We start from the raw sequence: 21,301 nt of genomic DNA, 5'->3' as shown, positions 1-21,301 counted from the left end.
ATGGCAATTTAGCTGCCCACTAAAGCTGGGCCTGGGATGCCTGGACATAATATGGGCATGATTATGAGACCCGTGAGTTAAGGAGCTATACGGACGCCACTACTGGGGGACACAGCTGTGAAGTATGTGTCGCTTTCCACAGTATGTAAACTCAAATGAAATCAACAGTATCAGCTTAGATACGGCCTTGGCTTTTGTTCAGGCTAGCCTTGTCATGATGTTACATGAAGAGACACAGGTTTAGAGGGGAACCCCCGCCCTCCCCCAAGAAAAACCAAAACCAAAATAACTGGGATGGGGAAAATCAGGTCAAGTGAAGTAAATTCCATTTTTATTCTTCTATACAATACATGGATATGTGGATAAATTTTTCTTTAAGAGCTTGCAACCCTGAGGCAATGTCTGTGGGTACATACTGTATAATGCGACAGTGAATGAAATCTGAATGCAGAATGACAATGGATTTCAAAAACATAATTTAACATTGTGAAATTGCACACCGTCTATGCTTCATCTAGTCTCTTAATCCAACTCTCTCCCACTGTCTTGCAGTCTGCAAACTGGCCATCCTGACTATGTATCCTGTGTTGTATATAATGGCTTCCTTCTGACTGAAATGTAATGTTAACTTGGGATTTATATCAAGGGGTCTTTATCTGGGGAGTGTATTGCTAGAGGTGTGCCCAAGTTTGGACCACAGCATCTGCCCACATAAAAACTTTGGCCCCAAAGGAAGCTGGCGGCCCCCGACTGTGGTGACCTTGAGGTTTCTGAGGGTCCCCTGGGATCCACCACAGGACAATTTTTCATCAGGGTATGGCACACTAGACGAGATGGAACAACTTGCCCACTAGCTTCAGACTAGCGAATCTACTGCCCCAGCTTGCGGGGTGCATGGCCCATCTTGAGTCTGCAGGCTGACTGTGGTACTTGGGGTGGAGGGCCCTGGACAAGGACCCTCTACTCTGCTTCGTATTCAACCTAATGGATGGCCATAGACCTCTCAGGAAGTAGTGGAAAGCTATTTTTGAATATTCCATTTTGCAAAGTTTTACAAACAATGGCGAGGGCAAATGCTTTTGAGAAACTAAAGGTGAGTTCGTTCTATTACATATATATTATCATCTTCCTTCTGAGGAAAACACCCAAGTGTAAATAAAGCGCAGACGAATGCCTATAAGATGACTTGAGCTGTAAGCAAGAAGGTGACCTTTGCCTGGAAAGCAAATCTCAGGGACTGGCCCCACTGGTACCCAATGATCCCAAAGTCAGCCTTTCTGAGGAATCTCCTCCACAGATACTCATTTGTGTCAGGATTATTAAAAAGGTTAAGTGCAGCTTGGGCCTGGTCGGGGCAGTGGCTCTGCCTGGTCCTATGGTCTGCCCGCTCTCTTCACTTGTCGGAACTCCTGCGCGGCCGGCGGAAGCTGGACACGTTTTCGCTGAGGGCGTAGATCCTCCGAGAGAACTCCTCAAATTCTCCCAGCACCTGCTCATCGCACTCCACTGCCACTGCGCTGTCCACTGGGATGCAGCTGAGAGCTTCGAGCTGGTCACCTGAGGTGAAGCCTGTGGCTTCCAGCCCGATGATTTCCTCTGCTTGCTCCACGGCACAGCAGAGCTCAGCTGAGGGGACCGGATGGCACTGGCCTGGCAGCAGGGCGCTGGCAGAGCCAGCCTGCTCGCTGGGTAGTGCAGTGCCATTCATGGCTGCCAGCTGCCCAGGCGGGGCTTCCCCTTGTTGGCTGGAGTCCGAATTTCCATGGTCTCCACTTACACTGTTGCCCAGGTCGACTCCTATTTTCTTATTTTCTTTGGAGAAGTCCAGGGAGGTGTCCAAGGAGGAGGACAGTGGCATGACCTTCCTCTCAGAGTCTCCCGTGGTAGGCATGGCCACCCCAGGCTGGATCAATGCTGAATTGTAGCTGGGAGGAGGGGTTTTGTATTGGAGTCTCTCATTCTCTGAGCTGGCCCGTTTTCGATGTCCTTTGTCTGGTGAAGGGATACCTCCGGAGAAGCCTGCATCTGCACCCCCAAACATGGAGCTTTGTCTCTTTGGAACAGGGATGGCACTGGAGGTGTGATGCCTGTCACTAGAAGACAAACAAACAATGGGAAGTTACTTTCAGCTCCAGGACTCAGCTTAGATCTTCTGGGACCACAGACATATTTTAGCATATTAATAACAGCATATTTTAGATTTGAGATAAAACAAAAACAAATCTCCGAACATAATTAGATTATTATCTGTCTTAGATGGTATTTATTATAGCATTTAAAGCAAGAAACACTACAGAGCATGCTTCAAGGAAGATGCACATTTTTTAAAGGTTTATTTATTTATGTATGAGTGCTCGATTTGCATGTATGCCTGCATGACAGAAGAGGGTGTCAGATCCCTCTACAGATGGTTGTGAGCCACCATGTGGTTGCTGGGAATTGAATCTGGGTCCTCTGGAAGAGCAGTCAGTGTTCTTAACCACTGAGTCACCTCTCCAGCCTAGAAGATACAAATTTATTCAATGTATTGCCCAAGGTAGGATAAGTGACGGAAACCTTATCGCCTGGGGGAAAAGCTGAAGGCTACAGATGCCCTGGATCGGCGGTGTGTGTGACAGGCCCAGGCATTTCTGTGAAGGATGCTGGGCCTCAGCGCTCTCAGTCTGGCCTTGACTATTCCATCCCACGGAAAGCCCCTCACAGTAACGTGCTGATGGACGGCCTTTCCAACATCCTACTTATCTCCTGGCATCAGAGCCACACAGAGAGCACCAAGGGAACCCTTCCATCTTTTTAATGAAATGTTACCACGGGAAATGGCTTTTCTTTTACAAGGCTGGCCACATCCATTTTTATGATACTTGGTCTTCAGTGACTCCTCCGAGCCAGGAATAATAATCAGTGTCCAGCCTCACAAAACTTTAGTTTCTGAAGTCATTTCGCTTGGGCCTTGCAAAGGCATTGTCAAGAAAGTAGAGTAAGTCTGAAATAATAAATAGCCATCAGTTAGTGGAGTGGAGTATCAGACCCTGAGCCACGGCTGTAACTTTGCCAGCAAAGCCTGCGGGTAGCGCTGACTACAGTTCTAGCTGTTACTGTGTGGGTGAAATTAGCTTCAATACAACTTCATCAGTGACAGCACAGAGGTGAGGGAGGTACAGACCATCTCACTTCCGTCCTTCACATGAGGACACACACACAGAGGTTAAGGGGCTTGTCAAAGCGCAACCACCGGGCAGGCCTGAAACCACATAACAACTGGCTGCTACCTGCGCTAGGTCTGTGGCAGGAGAGACAGTCAGAAGTGCGAGGCTGCCTCCATGGATTCCAATCTTGCAGGAGAAGGGCATTTATAATTATCCTAGTAACGTTATTCTCAAACTATAATGTCACTTAAGCTCTGACGAACAAGGGCCCTACAAGGCCTCCTGTGTCCACAGACAAGCCCGCAGCCACTCACTCGCTCATTCTCTGGATTACTCTATGGTCTCTTATTCTCCAGAAAGGGCACTCATGAGGTGTCCCTCCATCGGCCTGGCACATCTTGCTTGGCCATAGCAATGGTGTCAGTGAGCTTCATAATAAGAAGTGGTTCCTGGGACACATATCAAACTGGGCAAGTGGACCAGCAAATGACTGTTTCTAGCTCTTTAGAACAAAACACAGCAAAATCCGCGGGCCTCCGTCTAGGTTTTCAGTTGCTATGCTGTCAAACCCACTGTGGTCGGCTGAGCTATACGTTTTGGCCAACCTTGTCTTACCCTCTCAATGAGCCTGCAGGCTGACCAGGAAAGTACATAAAAACAGCCCAGCAGCCCTCAGCCTGTTGCCTTAGCACGGATGAGCCCAGGAGCGCAGGGGGCTGTAGGAGAGGTCAGAGTGTAACCGGAAGCCAGGCACTTCATGGCTCTTGACTGTGAGGGCTGAGGGCCCTGACAGCCCTCTGGGTGCTCTGGCACTGCCCCCTCACTTCCTGTTCTGCTGACAAGGGAGGCTGGGAGTGAAAGACAAACCTAGTGTGCTTCCCACAGGGCGGAAGGGACTTCTGTGGCCCTCACTTGTTTTCATACTCCCCAACGGCTCTCCTTGGCTTTACACAACAGAAGAGATGGGATTTTCCTCCCACCAGCTACAGTGGGAGGAGCGATCACTTTCCTGAACATCCATCTATTTTCTCTTATGCTTCCGTCAGGGAGCAAGGCTGGTGAGTGGGTTGTTCAGGGCTAACGACCACACCTGTCCTAGACCCCACAGCCCATGCTGACTATTACATTCCAAATTCTGCCAACCCCATCTGCATCCTAAGACAGGTACAGCACAGGCTGAAGGCCGCTGCTGAGGCCTTCTCAGTAACCCAGACTCAAAGCCTGGCTCTTTGTCCCTCATCTCGAAGGCCTCGCAGGGCAGCCTTAGTGACATTCCTTGGCATCTCTTTGTGACATTCTTCTCTAGGTCACTCAGGTATTTATGGGAGCTCAGGAAATGAGAGTGTCTGATATAAACAGGAAAATTATCAAAAAACATGCTCTTATAAATGGTAAGAAAATGAAGCCAGATGTGATGAACACATCTGTACTTTTAGCACTAGGAAGGCTGAGGCAAGACGATCAGCAGTACCAGGTCTGCTTCAGAGACACAGTAAAACACTGTTGAGTTCTCTGGAAACTCAGTGAGGAAGTCCACCTACCTAGGGACTTTTGTCTTTGCCTGCTTAGATTTGAGCTATGTGAGATGAAAAACCTTTACAAGATTTTAACAAAATCTTTCATATAATTTTAAAGAACAGAAAAAGGCATTTCTTGTTGGCTGGGCTACCGATATGAACTGTATTGCTAAGTGGTGACTGAGTGAAGAGCCCACAGGGGGTTCAGGGCCACTGGTACAGGGCGTGGGCTGCTCTGTGTCCCTCCTGTGGCCCCAGGAGTCATGCTGACTAGTCTCCCTGCTCTTCCAAGCTGACCCCTAAGGACTGTGTGCAGTGTGCATATGAGTACGTACATTTTGTTCTGTGAGCTCTGGGTATTGAATTATCGGAAGTCTCAGACATGATAATGCTTTCTATGTGAACTTTGCAATATTCATTTTAGCCGCTCAGAATGGGTGTTTCTACATGCAGAATCTTAGCGATATTCCAGATTTTTAAGATAGCTGAGTTCTGAATAGCTAAGGTATTAAATGATGACATTAAAATTATAAATTACCTACACATGCATTTTAAATTATTACAGTAATTTATACTCATAGGAAAGCAACATAAACTACATACAAAAAACCCTATTATAAGCTATTACCCATCAAGTAACTACTATTAATTTTGGATGTTTTCCTTCCAGACTTCAATTTTATGTTTAATTAAAAAAAAAAAAAACACAACCCATGGTTTTGTGGTATATACATAACTCTGTATCCTGCTGTCATATGTTATTAAAACCTCTGGGTGAATATCATTTTAAAAGGCTGCTTTAATGGATGGAATGCTGTAATTTATTTAATTATTCCCTCATTTTTAGAATGTTTCTAAGCTTTTACTGTTAGAAAACAAACAGCTGCTGATCTCTCATAGACCAATGACCTGAGTTTGATCCTGGGATCCACGGGGTGGGGGTGGGGGGACACAACCAACTCAGGAAACCTGCCTAGTAATAAATACCAGTGAAGATGATAGCAATCAGAAAGCCGATAAGCGACTGGAAATACTGATGCTCTCAGGTTTTAAGGTTTTAGTTAAGGTTCTTTTTGTCTGATTATGGGCTTGCTTCATGATAATTTCATCTGATTGAAGAGCTTAAAACTCAGATTTACTAACTGTGACCGATTTTTAAATGCTATTGACAATTCACCTATCAAGTGAGACTTGTACATTACGTAAGCCGTGATTAAAAAATAATTTCTACCCTTAAACTCACATCACACACACACACACACACACACACACACACACACACACACACACACACACAAAACCAAGGGGCTTGAGGATACAGCTCAGTGATAGGAACATTCAAGCTTAACATGGGCAAAGCCCTGGGTTCAACCTGCAGTACTGCCAATGGGAGAGAGGGAAGGACGGGGGGGGGGGGGGGGTGGGGGGGGGAGAGAGGGAAGGATGGGAGAGAGAGAGAGGGAGGGAGGGAGGTAGAGGGAAAGGAGGGAGGGGAACAACCTTCCTCAGAGCCTCAGCATGGGCGAAGCAGGAAACACAGTAGCTTTTCCTGACATCCAGCCCCTGTTAAGGGGCTCTGTGTGTTCCTTATTGGGGTGCAGAGCCTGAAGTTCCGGCAAGCTGATGGAGTCCACTGCCTCTCCTTAGTGAGGTGCCCGGAGAAAATGCATCTTCTAGCTTACTGTGTGTCCAAACTGGAAACACTGTATCAGGGGTTTAATGCTACAATTATAAAGAACTTATTTAAAACAAGCAAAACAACCCCACAAGAGCTCAAAACTATCCCAATCGCAGATTTACTGGTCATTGTTCAGTGGAGAGAAAAAGGGCAGAGACTGGTAAATAACCAGGCCATGTCAGGGGCAGCTCAACCACCTAACAGCAAACACGTGCTGTTACACAGAAGGACTCGAGGTCAAGCATCAGCACCAGAAGAGGCCAAGTGGAGTCTATCGCTCTCTAAATGAAGGTGTCTTTCTCATTGTGGGAGCCCCCATCTCACCCGGTCAGCCACCTGCCCTGCGCTCTACAGCTCTAAAGACTTTGCTGGAGAAAAGATGTTCAAAGGCCTGGACTCCACTCCCAGGTCAGCGTCATCAGCCCTTTATTTGGAGTTACAACTCTCCCATTTACTAGTTACACAACGGGGACGGGGCAGTTTTTCCTTTAGATCATCGACCCTACTTCCAATCCTGGGCAAAGCTGGGGTGGTGGTGCCTGCCTGTCATCCAGCCCTGGGGAGGTGGAGGTAGAAGATCAGGCTATGCAGCAAATTTGAGGCTCTGTCTCAAGAAACCCCCAACTGAAACAACAAAACCAAACCAAAGAAACAAGCCATCAAGGCAAGGGTAAGCGAGTTTGAATCAATGAACAAACATTTGCCTGCTGTGAATGGGTAGTTTCTTCCCTCTTGAAGAATGGGGTGGGGAATGCTTTGAATAAAGCAGAAATGCTTCAAATGCCCTATTCAGAGGAGCTACCAACTGCGTAGGGACCACAAGAACTTCCCAGAAACCTTTGAGGTCTACATTCCAATTGTCCCTGAACCCCTGAAGCACAGTTTTTCTCCATGGAGAGGTTTTTGTAAAAAGAAAACCTCTATTTCCCTGACGGAAATCAAGAAGACCGTGGTCAGCAATTTAACAGCCTGTGCGGGAACTCCTGGTAGTGACACCAACCTGTGAAACAGCAGAGCCCAGTGTGACTCTACTGTCCTTGTCCCCCACCCTGTTGTCCTCACCCCTGTCTGACTGAAGCCATACTCTCCTTCCTCTGAAGAGAAGGGGTGAGGACAGAAAAAACCCTAGGAGAAAGTGTTAGCTCAAGAAGTGATTCTCCACATCTTCCTCTTGTCAATCCTGTGGCAGGTCCCAGCCCTAGCCCTTTGGTGAAATGGTTATGGCAGTCCACACCTGGCCACGACGGCACAGGCATGCAACGCTAGCACTCAGAAGGTAGAGGCAGGAGGATCAGGAGTTTAAAGACATCCTCAGCTGCATACTTACTGAGTTCAAGGCCTGCCTGGGATGCATGAGACTTCCAAACCCCACCATCAGGGGCTGGAGAAATGGCTGGGTGGATAAAAGCACTTGCTGCTCTCCCAAAGACCTGGAGAGTTTAGTTCTGAGTGGGCGGCTCACAACCACCTGTAACTACAGCTTCAGGGGCATCCAAAGCTCTCTCCTGACATCCTTGGACACTCACTGCAGTCTTAGAAAGACAGGAGGACTGTCCATGAGCTCGAGGCTAGCCTGGGCTGTTATCAGTGAGTTCCAGGCTAGGGTTAGACAGTGAGTCAGAAAGCAAAACAGACAAAACACCCAAGTAAAAAAAAACCAAATAATAAGGGTTAAATGTGGGGTTTTAGAAAAAATTTGAGTACAACAAGCAGTCACCAAGTTATTACTCATAAAGCTAACATCTGTGAAGTGCTCTGTAAGCACCCTGTCAGCAGCCTTACACAAAACAACATATCTGATATGGATTTACAACATGCCCCCACGGTTGGGTATGGTTGCAAATGCCCAGAGGACCTAGGCACTTCCACCTAGTCATTTCCGGGTCAAAATGTCTCACGTGACCAGGACCCCGTGGCTTTGCGTGGCTGCGTAAAGCACAACCATGTGATCTATGCACATGCGTGGAGTAGCCACATGGGCCTGTGTGCGCAGGCACGGCCCAGCCTTTATAAGCCGGCGCCATATTCCCGGCTCCATCTTTTATTCACGTGTCTTTTCACAGGCCTGAGCACATCTGTCTCTCTCCCTTAATATAACTCTTGTTAGTGGATTCTGTCGAGTTTTGTGACGTTTCCTCGCAGGGTAAGAGCGCCGCTAAATAACTAACAATATCCATACAATGTCACAAAACAAGCAGCATCCCCATTTACATATGAGGTCACAGCATGGACTCAGGAACTTGACCAAGGTCAAGGGTCACTGGGTAGAAATCTGAGATTTACCGAAGCCTGTATGCATTGGCTCCTTTCTCTGTCTTGGCTCTATGGTGGTATTTTATTTGTACTGAAATGTGATTTTAATTGTATGTTAATAAATAAAGCTGCCCGGGGGTCAGAGCTATGAGCCATAGCAAAAGCTGGGCATTGGTGGTGCACACCTTTAATCCCAGCACTTGGTAGGCAGAGCTAGGTAGATCTCTGTGTGGTCAAGGATACAGCCAGCATTGGAGACACATGCCTTTAATCTCAATACCATAGAAGACCTGGAGGGCTGTACAACAGACAGTGACGAGGCAATCATGTGGTTGGTTTTACAACCAATGAGAAGGCAGAACAGAAAGTCTATATAAAGACAAACAGACAGGAAGTAGCTCTCTTTTGGAGAGGTCTCTTGGCTTAAGAGGCTAGCTGCAGCAGGCGGGTAAGGCTCTTAGCTCTGATCTCTTGGCTTTCTTTGCATTGGTTCTGTGTTTCTTATTTAATAAGACAGTTGGTTACATCTACATGGCTCACTGGACTTTAAAAGTCCCTGTTGCTACCAATGCACCTACATTTGCTCTGATTCCCCCTGAGGAGGCAGTGAGAATCAGGGAGCATGTTTAGGCGAGTGAGTGGGTAGCACCCCCATGTCTTTTCTTCCTAGAGTTCATGTGCTGTGGAGCATTCTCACACCAATTACGTGTAGAAGCCAATTCTGCCACGAAGAAGCTGCATAAAACATGGAAGGAGGGAGGAAACAGACCGAAGACAAACCGTGAAAAGTTACCACATCAACAGAGTTTGTGAAGCTGGGCAGGTTTTTATTTTAAAACAATTTCTCTCACTCTCTTTCAGATCCACCAAGGAGCGTTTTATCTGTCTGTAGCGCAGGGTGGGGGTGGTGCTTGCTGTGGAGTAGTGGGGGAGATTACGGCTCTCAGCCTCAGGTAAGTTCTTCCCTCTCTGCAAATGTTTCCTCTGAGGAACATTATCAGATCACAGCTGGTCAAACCACTAAATCCTGATTGTCAGGATCTGAGCCAAAATCTACAGCTACAACTCAGAGGAATAGGGGTACTGAGAGAGAAAGACACACACACACACACACACACACACACACACACACACACACACACACTTTTAGATAACATCTGATCTTCTCTCTACCCCTTGCAGCCCTGACCTCACGGCTCTCTCTACCTAGCGGTGTTTAGGTTGGTGTTCGGCCATCCGGCTGTTTGACGCTCCAGGCACTGCTCTGCGCCAATATCATGTCAACTGTACTACAGAGCAATAATCGGTTCTCACCTTCTCAAAGATTACTGCTAAAATAATGCAGAGCGAGGACAGGGCTGCGCTCGGTGCCAAAAGCGGGTCGCCAAGGCGAAGCTGAGGTGGGATTACGTCTTTTGGCAGCTAAGAAATTATGACATAAGGTTAGTTTAAAACAAAACAAAACAACCTCCATAAATTAGACTACTATTCTCTTTTCAAAATTTAGCCAAGGGTGGGATTTATCTCTCTCTTCTCCCTCTCTCTGATCAAGTGGAAGCCAGGGCCTCCTCTCTGGAAGCCAAAATTAACAGCTAGATCTTATCTCCCAGGAGAGAGCGGGGTTAACAGTATTAAGCAGGGTCTCCTGGCCACAGGCGAGGGATCTAAGGGCCTCTCACCATTACCAGATAAGTAAGTGCTTAATCTTTGCCCTGATGTTAACAAAAACTCCAAACAAAATAAAAATAGAAACAATCTTGGGCCCACAGTGCAGGCTGAAATGTGTGCTTGTGGCCACCTTTTCCCTGGGCTCTGTTTGGAAGGATTCCTGCCAAAGTCTGACTAAAATAAGCAAACAGTATAAAAAGGGAGAGCTGAACAAGGAGCCTTTAGATGGCTCTAAGTAGTGATGGGAAGATGGACCCCGAGAAGACCGAGTCGCACAGGCAAAGGAAAAAAGCAGCAGTAGAGAAGATCAGTCCCCAGGACGGGATGGGAGCGGCTGGTTATCACGATCCAGATCGATCCAGATCGAGAGAGTGGCCCAGCGTAGGTCAGAGGTAACGGCGGGGAGCCTCCCACTCAAGCTCCACCTCACAGCTGAAGTCCTGAGCTGGGGAATACACAGATTGTCCACGGGGCCATGGGAAGGTCCTGGGACGGGTCAAGTCAGTTCCATCACCCATCAACTCTCACATTAGGAAATCAGGACAAATTAATAATGTACTGAAATTCAGTCAGCCATCGGACATTTGGGGGACTATAAAATGGTCTGTAGGAATAGACATAGCCCATCTTGATGTCATTTATGTGGAGTGTAAGTAACATCCTACAAGAGAACACGGAAAGAGGTCCAGGAATGACAGCTGGGGACCCCGTGCAGCGTCTGGACAGCACTCGAGACCTGGGACTAGTAAGCTGTTTATGCTGAAAACTGGGAGGGGAAACCCTCCACCATTCGCCAGGGAAGCCAGGGGAACACCAGTCTCACAGAACTAGTCACAGAAGGAGCGGAGGGAAATTAAAGCCCTGGCCTGAGAATGCTCTCAGAATTTAAAACCAGCCTTGGAAAGGAGCTAAAGGAAGCACGAGACTCCTGAGGCCAATGACAGAAACTGTGAAATGAAGTCTTTGAAAGATATTCTAACGCCGAGCTACCATCAAGTTACTAATAAACTCTGACACAAACTGAACCATGGGACTCAGCTGCGTGTTACTTTAAAAGAAAACCAGATTGCTCTGCCACCAGGTTAGAGGATCTGCGGCCTCGGGCAGAATCCCGAGTTACAGTTGTCCCCCAGTTAATGACTGCTCCACAGCAGACCAAGGACTCTAGGATTCTGTCCTTTGGGGTCCAGTGTGCGACTAAAGAGGCGCAGCACATGCTTAGTAGCAGGGTGATTAACTAAGTCATTTACTCGGTCCTCCGGTATACCCCGAGCATCTCTACACACAGGCAATGGAAAAAGCCACACTTCCTGCTCTTCTGGGCCTTACAGCTAGTGGGAGGGCCAGACATGCACTGTAGAACCCAAGACACAAATGCAAAACAACTACCTCAGACGTGTACCAAGTAGGTGTGAACACAGGCTAAGAGTCTGTGACAGAGAAATGACCCAAAAAAGGCAAAGGTTTCCAAGGCTAGTAGAGTTCTTCACTAGTTGCAGGACAGGCCAATGTGTATATGTATGCGTGTGCATATGTGAGTATTTGTGCATATGTACATGTATGCCTGTACACCACGTGTGTGGCTTGTGCCCTCAGAGGCCAGAAGAGAGCACCAGATCTACTGGGGCTGGAGTTACAGATGCTTGTGAGCCACCATCTGTAAGTGTGAGTACTGGAAATTGAACACAGGTCCTCTGGAAGGGCAGCAAGTGCTCTTAACCTTTGAGCTGGCTCCTTAGGCCAGACCTTTTCTATTTATATAAAACTGATTTTTCTTACGTTTTTGTTACAGTAAGAGCTGACCAGCACAATGTGTTTTAGGCAAGATGTTTCTCTCTCTCTCTCTCTCTCTCTCTCTCTCTCTCTCTCTCTCTCTCTCTCTCTCTCTCACACACACACACACACACACACACACACACACACACACACACACACACAGTGACTGACTGATCTGGGAAGATGCACTCTGCAGCTGCAGTTGGAAACAGGAAGGGCCCAGCGTGCCTGCTGAGGGACTGCAGGCTGTGAGCTCGCGGCAGACAGAGGCAACTGGACTAAGTCTGACAGCAGATGTACCCAAGAACAAGGGGAGACATAAGAGGGCCTAAGTCTTCGCCTTTAGGAGCAGAACTCTGGTTTTCACCTTTTTGTTTCAGCTGTACCTGGGATCAAACCTAGGACATCGTGTGTAGAAGGTAAGTGCCCTACTACTGAGCTACGGCCGCAGCCCAAATCTAGGTTTTCAGATACAGGTGAAGAGGAAGAGCCTACAGATGCCAGCAGAATGCAGTCTGCAGGATGGACAGAAGCAGCAGGCGGTGATGGTGTGATCCCTTTTCTGGACCCTGTATAGAACACACTGTATTCTGAACACAGAGAGAGGCTCTGCTGGTGAGGATTAGAGCTGGCCTCTACACCTGCTCTGTTCACCCCTTAGCTCTTTCATGGCCCTGTCACCTTTAAGTGAGTTTGTCCCTCAGTCCCTCAACTTTCCCATTTAAGTCGGGAGAGTATGATGCACCTAGATTCCAAGGGTGTTTGGAGTTCTTGGCCCAGTAAGAGCCATTGAGTCCTCACTGCCCAGAGGACCTCTGGACAGGCAGCATAGAGAATGATTTTTACAGGAAGCTTGAAGTTGACAATCTTGGAATTGTATTCTAAGCCGAGCTTAAACCCAAGGATTAATGATCAGTGGTCATTTTGGGGTTGGGTCGGCAAAGAGCTTATCACTAAGCCTTCTTGAAATTTATGGTAATTGTGAGCTCTCGAGACGGCTACCTGCCAGTCCTTGTTAACACGTGTTAAAGGAGGCCTCCTGAGAACCGTGACCTTTAAAGCAGCTTTTCCGTGGTTTCTCTACCCATTCGCTTAAGCACAACCACCCTCCAAGACCTAACTCCAGTGCCACTTCTTCCTGGGATTTTCCTCGGAAGCTTCTCTGACCATGCCTATCTGAACGATCTCTGGAACACACCCTGATTGCAGGACTTTTTGCTCCACACCGTCACGTGTGTTTCAACACACATTTCCAGCAGACATCTCAGAACCTGTATTTGCTGCTTGTCAGTCTGAGTCTCTGGGTAACAAGATACACAAAGAAGTTTCCTGCGGAGAATAAAATAACCACAACATCAAGGTGTATGCTATGTACACTGCAGGAAGAAGGGGTCAGTTGGGAGTTTTGGTAGAGGAGGCTGTATCTAACAGGCACCTTGGAGGATGTTAATCAGGGAAGGAAGAAACATGAGAATGAGAACATGAATATATCCATGTGTGTGTGTGTGTGTGTGTGTGTGTGTGTGTGTGCAGGGGTCTAGAACAAAAGGGCATCCCAGCTGTGAGCCAGGCCTTATAAACCAAAACCGTATGTGAGGGATCTAGCCTTCCGTTTCTTGAAGTCCAACCTTTCACTTCGTGATTTATCACTGTACAGAGCTCAGAGTGCGTACAGTAACTTGTACCTGGACCTTCCAATATACCTGGGCTGATCTGAGGTGTGGCAAGTCTAAGACATGCTAGATTTAAAAGGCTTCTTATGAAAAAGGAAGGTAGGGGCTGGAGATGACTCAGAGGTTAAGAACACTGACTGCTCTTCCAGAGGTCCTGAGTTCAATTCCCAGCACCCACATGGTGGCTCACAACCAATTATAATGAAGTCTAGTGCCCCCTTCTGGCATGAAGGTTTATATATAAGCAGAATATTGTATACATAATACATAAATAATTTTAAAAAAAAGAAAAAATAAGGTAAAAATAGCTTATTTCTAATCTTTTTAAGGGGCTGGAGTGATGGCTCATTGGTTAAGAACACTTGTTGCTCTTACAGATAACTGTGTTTGGTTCCTGGTGGCTTAGAACTGCCTGTGACTCCACTTCTGGCCTCTGTAGGAACCTGGACATGTGGTGCACATACGTATACTCAGGCACGCACACACACACACACACACACACACACACACACACACACACATACACACACAAATAAATAAATCTTAAAAAGTAATTTTAATGAGTATATGTTGTATTATTTTAGTTAGATAATCTGGATTTTGAGTTAAATCAAATGCATTATTAAAAATTAATTTACCTGTTTCCTTTTTCCCTGTTAAAATGCAGCTGCTAGAAAACGCTGTTTGCGTTTATCGCTCATGCTATCTGCCGACTAAGCCCTGACACAGGGGCCTAGAAAACTGGTTGCTGTGATAGTGTTTCCAACTCCGAATTTCCTGGCTACTTTTTAGATCTTCTAAATTGCATCGAGGAGATATTACTTTATAATCAAGAGGATAAACAGAAATCAGACAGAAACACTAAGAGCAAACATCTTCAGTCTGGATCAGCTTGCTGGTGGAGAAGGCAGCCCCAGTGAGTGAAGAACTCGGTCACTGGCAGAAAGTCTGAGCACAAAGGATGTTGGACAGCTGTTCTCCATCCTGACCGAAGACAGAAGAAAGCGGAAATGGGTGTTAACCGCAGGAGGGGGGCTGTAAGTTAAATATAGGGAAGAATTTCCTGAAGTGAGGGTGTTTAAACTCTGGAATGAGTTATGGAAGGAGCCTGTCCCCCAAGGTCTTTTAAAGTTCCACAGATGCCCATATGCCTTGTGTGTTCCTGTCTGGAGGCAGGGAGATGGCCCATCAGGGCTCCTTCTGAAATAGCTATCTTCAGAGTAAATAACTCCAGTAAAACTTTCTTTTTCATTTACTTTCAACTAGGCCTTGCTTTTTGTATTAGGATGCCAGCCTGAGAGCCACACTCTCAAAAGCAAGCCCATGTGATACTTAAGTAGTACTCTTGAGACTTCAAAGACAGTGTCATTTGATCTAAATTTAAAGACTATCATCAGCTAGCTGTGTTTCATAAGTCCCTTGGAGGTCACCTGCCAGAGCCCAGTTCTGAATCTGGAATAAGCATGACTAAGGGGAAGGATGAGAGGAGATGTTTGTAAAATGTGAGGCTTTTAAACGTTCTTACTACTGCATCAAGGTGATCTTAAAGCGCATTGATTGCTTACTGCAGACATTCATTATAACTTTACCGAAACAAAAGCCAGCCTGGTAGGGCAAACTTATCATCCCAGCTCTTGAGGGGTGAGACAGGAGATCAAGAGTTTAAGGGAAGCTTGGGCTACACCAGACCTGTGTCAACAAACAAGCACCCAAGTGCTAGAGTTCTTAGGTAGCAATCTTTCCCTACTCCTTCTATTTAAAGCAGTTGAGCACAGTTTTCTTCGTTTGCAAAGGAAAGCAAGATAGCAGCACATGGGAGGCAAAGGCAGGAGGATTGCTGCAAATTCAAGACTAGACTGTCCCTCCCTACCACCCCTGGGGTGGGGGAAGGGAAAGGAAGAGTGGATGAGAAGCGGAGTGGGTGAGGATGAGGATGGATGAGAGCATGGAGGATGAGGAGCATGGTGGATGGGGAGCATGGAGGATGAGGAGCATGTTGGATGGGGAGCATGGAGGATGAGGAGCATGTTGGATGGGGAGCATGGAGGATGAGGAGCATGGAGGATGGGGAGCATGGTGGATGGGGAGCATGGAGGATGAGGAGCATGTGAATGGAGAGGATGGAGAGCACAGAGGATGGGGAGGATGAAGGATGGGGAGCACAGAGGATGGGGATCATGAAGGATGAGGAGCATGATGGATGGGGAGCATGGAGGATGAGGAGCATGGAGGATGGGGAGCATGGTGGATGGGGAGCATGGAGGATGAGGAGCATGTGAATGGAGAGGATGGAGAGCACAGAGGATGGGGAGGATGAAGGATGGGGAGCACAGAGGATGGGGATCATGAAGGATGAGGAGCATGTTGGATGGGGAGCATGGAGGATGAGGAGCATGGTGGATGGGGAGCATGGAGGATGAGGAGCATGGTGGATGGGGAGGATGGAGAGCACGGAGGATGGGGAGGATGAAGGATGGGGAGGATGAAGGATGGGGATCATGAAGGATGAGGGGCATGGAGGATGGGGAGCACAGAGGATGGAGAGCATGGAGGATGGGGATCATGAAGGATGAGGGACATGGAGGATGGGGAGCACTGTGTTCCAGGCCTACTTCAATGCCAGCTCCCCAAGGAAGGTCCACAGTCCTCAGAGCATCCAGTAAAGGAGTTCCTGCCAGGTCAGGTAACTTATTCCCTTTCTTAGAGCATTTTATATTTTTATTTTTGATGATTTATTTTCTGTTCCTATTTCATCACCTTGGTTAGACTCTAAGTGGCAAGAATGCCCCTGTGGGTGTTTGTCTCATGAAGAGGACAGATACAGCTTAACATTCACTGCTTTGCCCCACGCTGGGACCACCAGGTAAAATGGATGCAGACACCAGCACCACACTGCTCACAAAATGGATGACATTTGGTGGCAGAGGTGACCCTGAGTCACGGAGGGGATACACCTTTGCCCCACATCTGCCCTGTGCCTGGTGGTGAGTGAAATAGGGCTTAACTCCACCTTGATCTGTCAGAGCATCTGTCAGGGCAGGGGTGAGCTCTTCTGGGTGGCAGGAGCTAGTTAAAGTGAATCACTGTGGGCAGAAATGTGCGTGTTATGTCAGTTGCGATGGGTAGGAGAGCCGGGGAGATATATATGCAAAGCCGTGTCGGCAGACATCACTCTCCAGCTCTGTGCTGGGTAAATCGTCACATGGCAGTCAGCAGCGGCAGCTTGCAAGCACATTCCTCCTTGACCAAACTCAGCCCTTGAGGCGACTCTGAATGTGTCCATCAACTTGAGTCCTGGACCACTTTGGAGTCGGCAGAAAAAGAAAAGGAAACATATAGGGCATCTACAGCATCGGTGACTTTAACCAAAGCATTTGGGAGCACAGTCTCGAGGCTGAAGTTCTGCTGCCCAGACTGCTATCAGCTGGCTGTTTCAGGGGTCCCCGCCACTAGGACGGGACACCAGGGATCACTTGGGAAAGCTGTCCAAAGCAGTGAGGACCACGCCCATGCAACTGCGTGTGTGAGGAGAAAAGGGCTCACTTCAGGACTGGTCAGGTAGTCCTACACACTAACACTTACAGTATTAGTTAAGAATTCTGTAATACACAGGGAAAAAAATCACTTCATTAAAAGAACCTTTATCATTGCCCTTTCTTTACAAAATCAAACAAAACAAGCTGACATATAACTTGGACGCTTCCCTGAGGAATTCGATGAAGGCATTGATCTTCTGCCAGCTTGGAATCCTCGACACCAACAGGACAGAGAGCAGTGTGCCTCCACGGGCCCTATCTGCCAGTGGTAACCACTGCAAAGGGTTTTCTTCCCAAAAGATGGTAAGTCTCCCCGAGGAGATGAGGCATTAAGTGACTCCTCAAGGAGGAGCTGAGTTTGTTTGGCCTTTGCCCTAAGGAGCATGAGCTGGGGGTGGGGTGGGGGAGCCCCCAGTCTACAGAGGCTCTGGGAAATTCTTGGATTTCCTGAGGCTGAACCTGCTTGCTCTGGCTTTGTTTAGGGTTGCAGAGTCTGGCCTCCTGTGGTGGTCTTGACTTGGAATCACTAGGAAGCATTCACTTTCCCAGTACTGTGCCTTGAAAATAGTGGCCCACTTTTCATTAGAGAACCAGAAAGTGGTCATTACCACGAATTTGTGTTAATGCACCGGCATGGTTGGCATGGCTGGCACAGATGGGCACTATGTAAACGTTAAGTTTGAGGCTTAAAAGGTTTGCTATGCCAGTGCCAGGAGACTTAGACTCTTTTTTTATTGCCTCAGGTTCACGGGTCAATGGCACTCACAGTCATTTAATTTCCCTGTGCCTTAGAACTGAGTCACTGAAAAGACAGTGTTAGAAGTGGGGAATGGCAGCCAAGCAGCAAGACGAGGCACTGACATCAGTGTTTTGGGGAGATGGTCTCAAGTCCCCCAGAAGGCCCAATGTCCACAGTTGCAATAATTTGCTGCCCTCCCTCTCTCCTCTGTTTCTGAGACAGGGTTTCTCTGCAGACCAGGATGGCTCTAAAATCAGTGATCCATTGCCTCTGTGCTGGGGTGGTGATTTGTGTCTTATGATAAAGATTTCTTCCAGCTTTTCATTTCTAATTTTGTATTCTTTTCCTTAAAAAGCATGAGCTCTCAAGTAGAGTGGTGGTGGTGCATATCTTTAATCCTAGCACTGGGGAGGCAGGGGCAGGTGGATCTTTGTGAGTTCAAGGCCAGCCTGGTCTACAGAGTGAGTTCCAGGACAGCCAGGGCTACACAGAGACCGTCTTGAAAACAAACAAAAAAGCACAATCTCTCTCATAGTCTAGTTTCTTCCCAGTCTTAAAATGAATGTGCACTGTAGCCAAGTGGTCTGTCTGTTCGCCACAGTAAAACTTTTGTAGTTTTAAAAATGTTTCCTTTTGCGGAGCAGGGATAGTGCATTCTAGACAGAACGGAAGCAAATGGGACAACCAGGGCCAAACAGCAAGACCCAGCCCTCTCTCTCTGAGAACGAATGGGACAAGTGGAATCAGGGAGAAAAATCGCACTGGTCCTGCTGTGTGAGTTAGAAAAGCTGGTGATCAAGACCAGGAGTAAAAGGGGTGAGGAGAGGGAGGGGTGGGGAGAGAGGGGCGGGTCCAGTGGTTAGAGATGAAGGTTTGTAGAGGAATTCATTTAGATCCAGCAGGCATAAGGAGGAGTGCTGATGTACTGAAGGCTGGGGACCCGGGTAGACAGGGCGCCACTTGCTGAGAGGAGGCCTGCAATAAGAGCAGCTTCAAGGTGGCATTGTCGCTCAGCCTGTAATCCCAGCACTTGGGAAGCAGAAGCAACAGGACCACCAGGAGCTCAAGGCCAGCTTGAGCCATACAGTGAGTTCCAGGTAGTCTGGGTTATAAAATGAGACCCCATCCCCTAAACAGAAAACAGATGAACAAAAACAAACCCAAATAAACATAGGACACAAAACCTCAAAACAACAACCGAGAATAAGGACAGCTTTAAACAGGCCGCTGCCTGTCTTGCTCTGAGAGGCAGTGTTGGGCAGGCTGCAGGGGTCCAGGCTGCAGGACAGGCTGACCCCTGACACAATTTTGAGCATCACAGCACAGAGTAGATAGTTTTTGTTTTTCACACATGGTCTCATGTATCGCTTGCGCTCCCTCCCTCTCTCTCTCCTCTCTCTCTCTCTCTCTCTCTCTCTCTCTCCAGGTCTCCCATAGCCCAGACTGGCCTCTGATTCACTACGAAGCTTGGGAAGACCCTGAATCCTGATCTCCCCACCTCTACCTTCTGAGTGTTGAGATTTAAGGTATCCACCACCACACCTGGCTAGTGAATGTTTTTTAAAACAGTGAGAATGGATGTGAATTTAAGAGAGAGTGTGAGACCCTAAGATGGAGCCGTGGGGAGCTCTGGTACTTAAGGATCAGGCAGAGGAGCTAGACTATCTGACAGCAGACAGAGGGAAGCAGGAAAGAACTGTGCTCCCGCCAGGAAGGCAGAAGTCTCCGGCAATGTCGGAGGCTGGCACATGCTGAACAGGTAACACAGGACAGTGGCCTTTGGGTTTGGCACAGAGCTTAGCAGGCACCTAGCTAGATACAAGAACCTCGGCACACTGATAGAACTGGGAATCAGATCAGAGTGAGCTTAACGAGAAATTGAACATAAACATGAAAGAACACAGACAGTCCTGGAGTTGTCAGAGACTCCCTCCATCCTGGAATAGTCAACTGAACTCCCTCACCGACCAAAACCTATGGGGCGTTTGCTTATTTCTGTCAGACCGCTAAGATGTGATGACCTGTACCCCACATGAACTGCTCTCCAAAGAACTGAAGGGGGAAAGAAAGGTCGTCATTTTATTCTGTGAGGCTGTGATAACCTCATTATCTCTGGCCACAAGACAACCAAAATCAGACAAGTTTTTTCTTGTTTGTTTGTTTCTTTTTTTTTATCTTTTCCTTTCTCCTCCTCCTCCTCCTCTTTGTTTTGAGACAAGGTCTCATGTAGGTAGACAGGACTGGCTTCCTCATTTGGCTGAGGAAGACCTTGAACTTCGGATTCTCTACCTTCACTCCCAGTGCTGAGATTATAGGCATGCGCCACCACACTTGGTAATCATGTGTTTGAGAGAGCTAGTTATAGGCCAGCCAGAGCTTCCTGGAATAGTCAAAACGCTGTTTAAAAAAAAGGGAAGGGGGCTGGAGAGATGGCTCAGAGGTTAAGAGCACAGGCTCAGGACCTTCCAGAGGTCCTGAGTTCAATTCCCAGCAACCACATGGTGGCTCACAACCATCTCTAATGAGATCTGGTGCCCTCTTCTGGCCCTCAGGCATACATGCAGACAAATGCTGTATACATAATAAATAAATCTATTTAAAAAAAAAAACAAAAAGGAAAGGAAGGAAGAAGGAAGGAAGGACAGAGAGATGTATAGGAAGAAAGTAACAAAACATTGTCTTTTTAAAAGATAGGGTTTTCATTTTACTCTAGCTGGCTTCAAGCTCACTGAGGGTGACCTTGAAAGCCTGACCTGCCTCCATCTCTCCAGAGCTGGGATTACAGGCACATGCCTTCACACCCAGCAGCAGCATGAGACGCCATCTTTACAATTAAAAGGCTCAATATCATTAAGCAACCAAACGACTCAAACAAAATTCTAAGTCAATATTCTGAGTCAGGCCTGGCACTTTATAGACCCACACGGAACTTTCTGCAGACCCAGCAGGAACTTCCCATTGGTTCAGAGAGACTGAGCACATCTCCTCTTCCTGTTTGCTTAGGAGCTGTATGGGGCTCTCTGGCCTCTCACTAGAGAATTTTTCCGTGGGTGATTTAGGGGCAGACTCTTCGTAACCTTGGCTCAGCATTCCCTGGGTCCTGCGGGATCAGCTGACGGCTCTCTGCAGTGTGTAAGGGCCTCCTCTGTAGGAGAGCTGTGGCGCTTCACATCTAATGCTCAGGGCAAGTTTAGTTTTGAGTGATGTCTTTGCAAACCCTTTTTATTACAGATATAAAGCCACTTTTTCCAAGAGGCTTTATCAGTAATAAAACTGACATTTTGATTGCGTTAGTCTGTCTCTTGTATCCTCGCT

The 21,301-nt window shown here is 47.5% G+C and overlaps 1 protein-coding gene across 1 annotated transcript in view; it reads right to left on the bottom strand.

The window, feature by feature from the left end:
* Window positions 1–304: 304 nt before the first annotated feature.
* Window positions 305–21,301, bottom strand: part of Uvrag (UV radiation resistance associated) — a 274,915-nt gene continuing 253,918 nt past the window's right edge. The window contains exon 15 of the mRNA XM_059270780.1: window positions 305–2,093. Coding sequence (XP_059126763.1) covers window positions 1,394–2,093 — 700 coding nt within the window. The 3' untranslated portion in view covers window positions 305–1,393. The remainder of the gene's footprint in view (window positions 2,094–21,301) is intronic.

The sequence above is a fragment of the Peromyscus eremicus genome, chromosome 1 (genome assembly GCF_949786415.1).
Source record: "Peromyscus eremicus chromosome 1, PerEre_H2_v1, whole genome shotgun sequence".
NCBI classification, from domain to species: Eukaryota; Metazoa; Chordata; class Mammalia; order Rodentia; family Cricetidae; genus Peromyscus; species Peromyscus eremicus.
The sequence above is the reverse complement of the archived record's forward strand: the minus strand, read 5'-3'. Positions and strand labels throughout refer to the sequence as shown.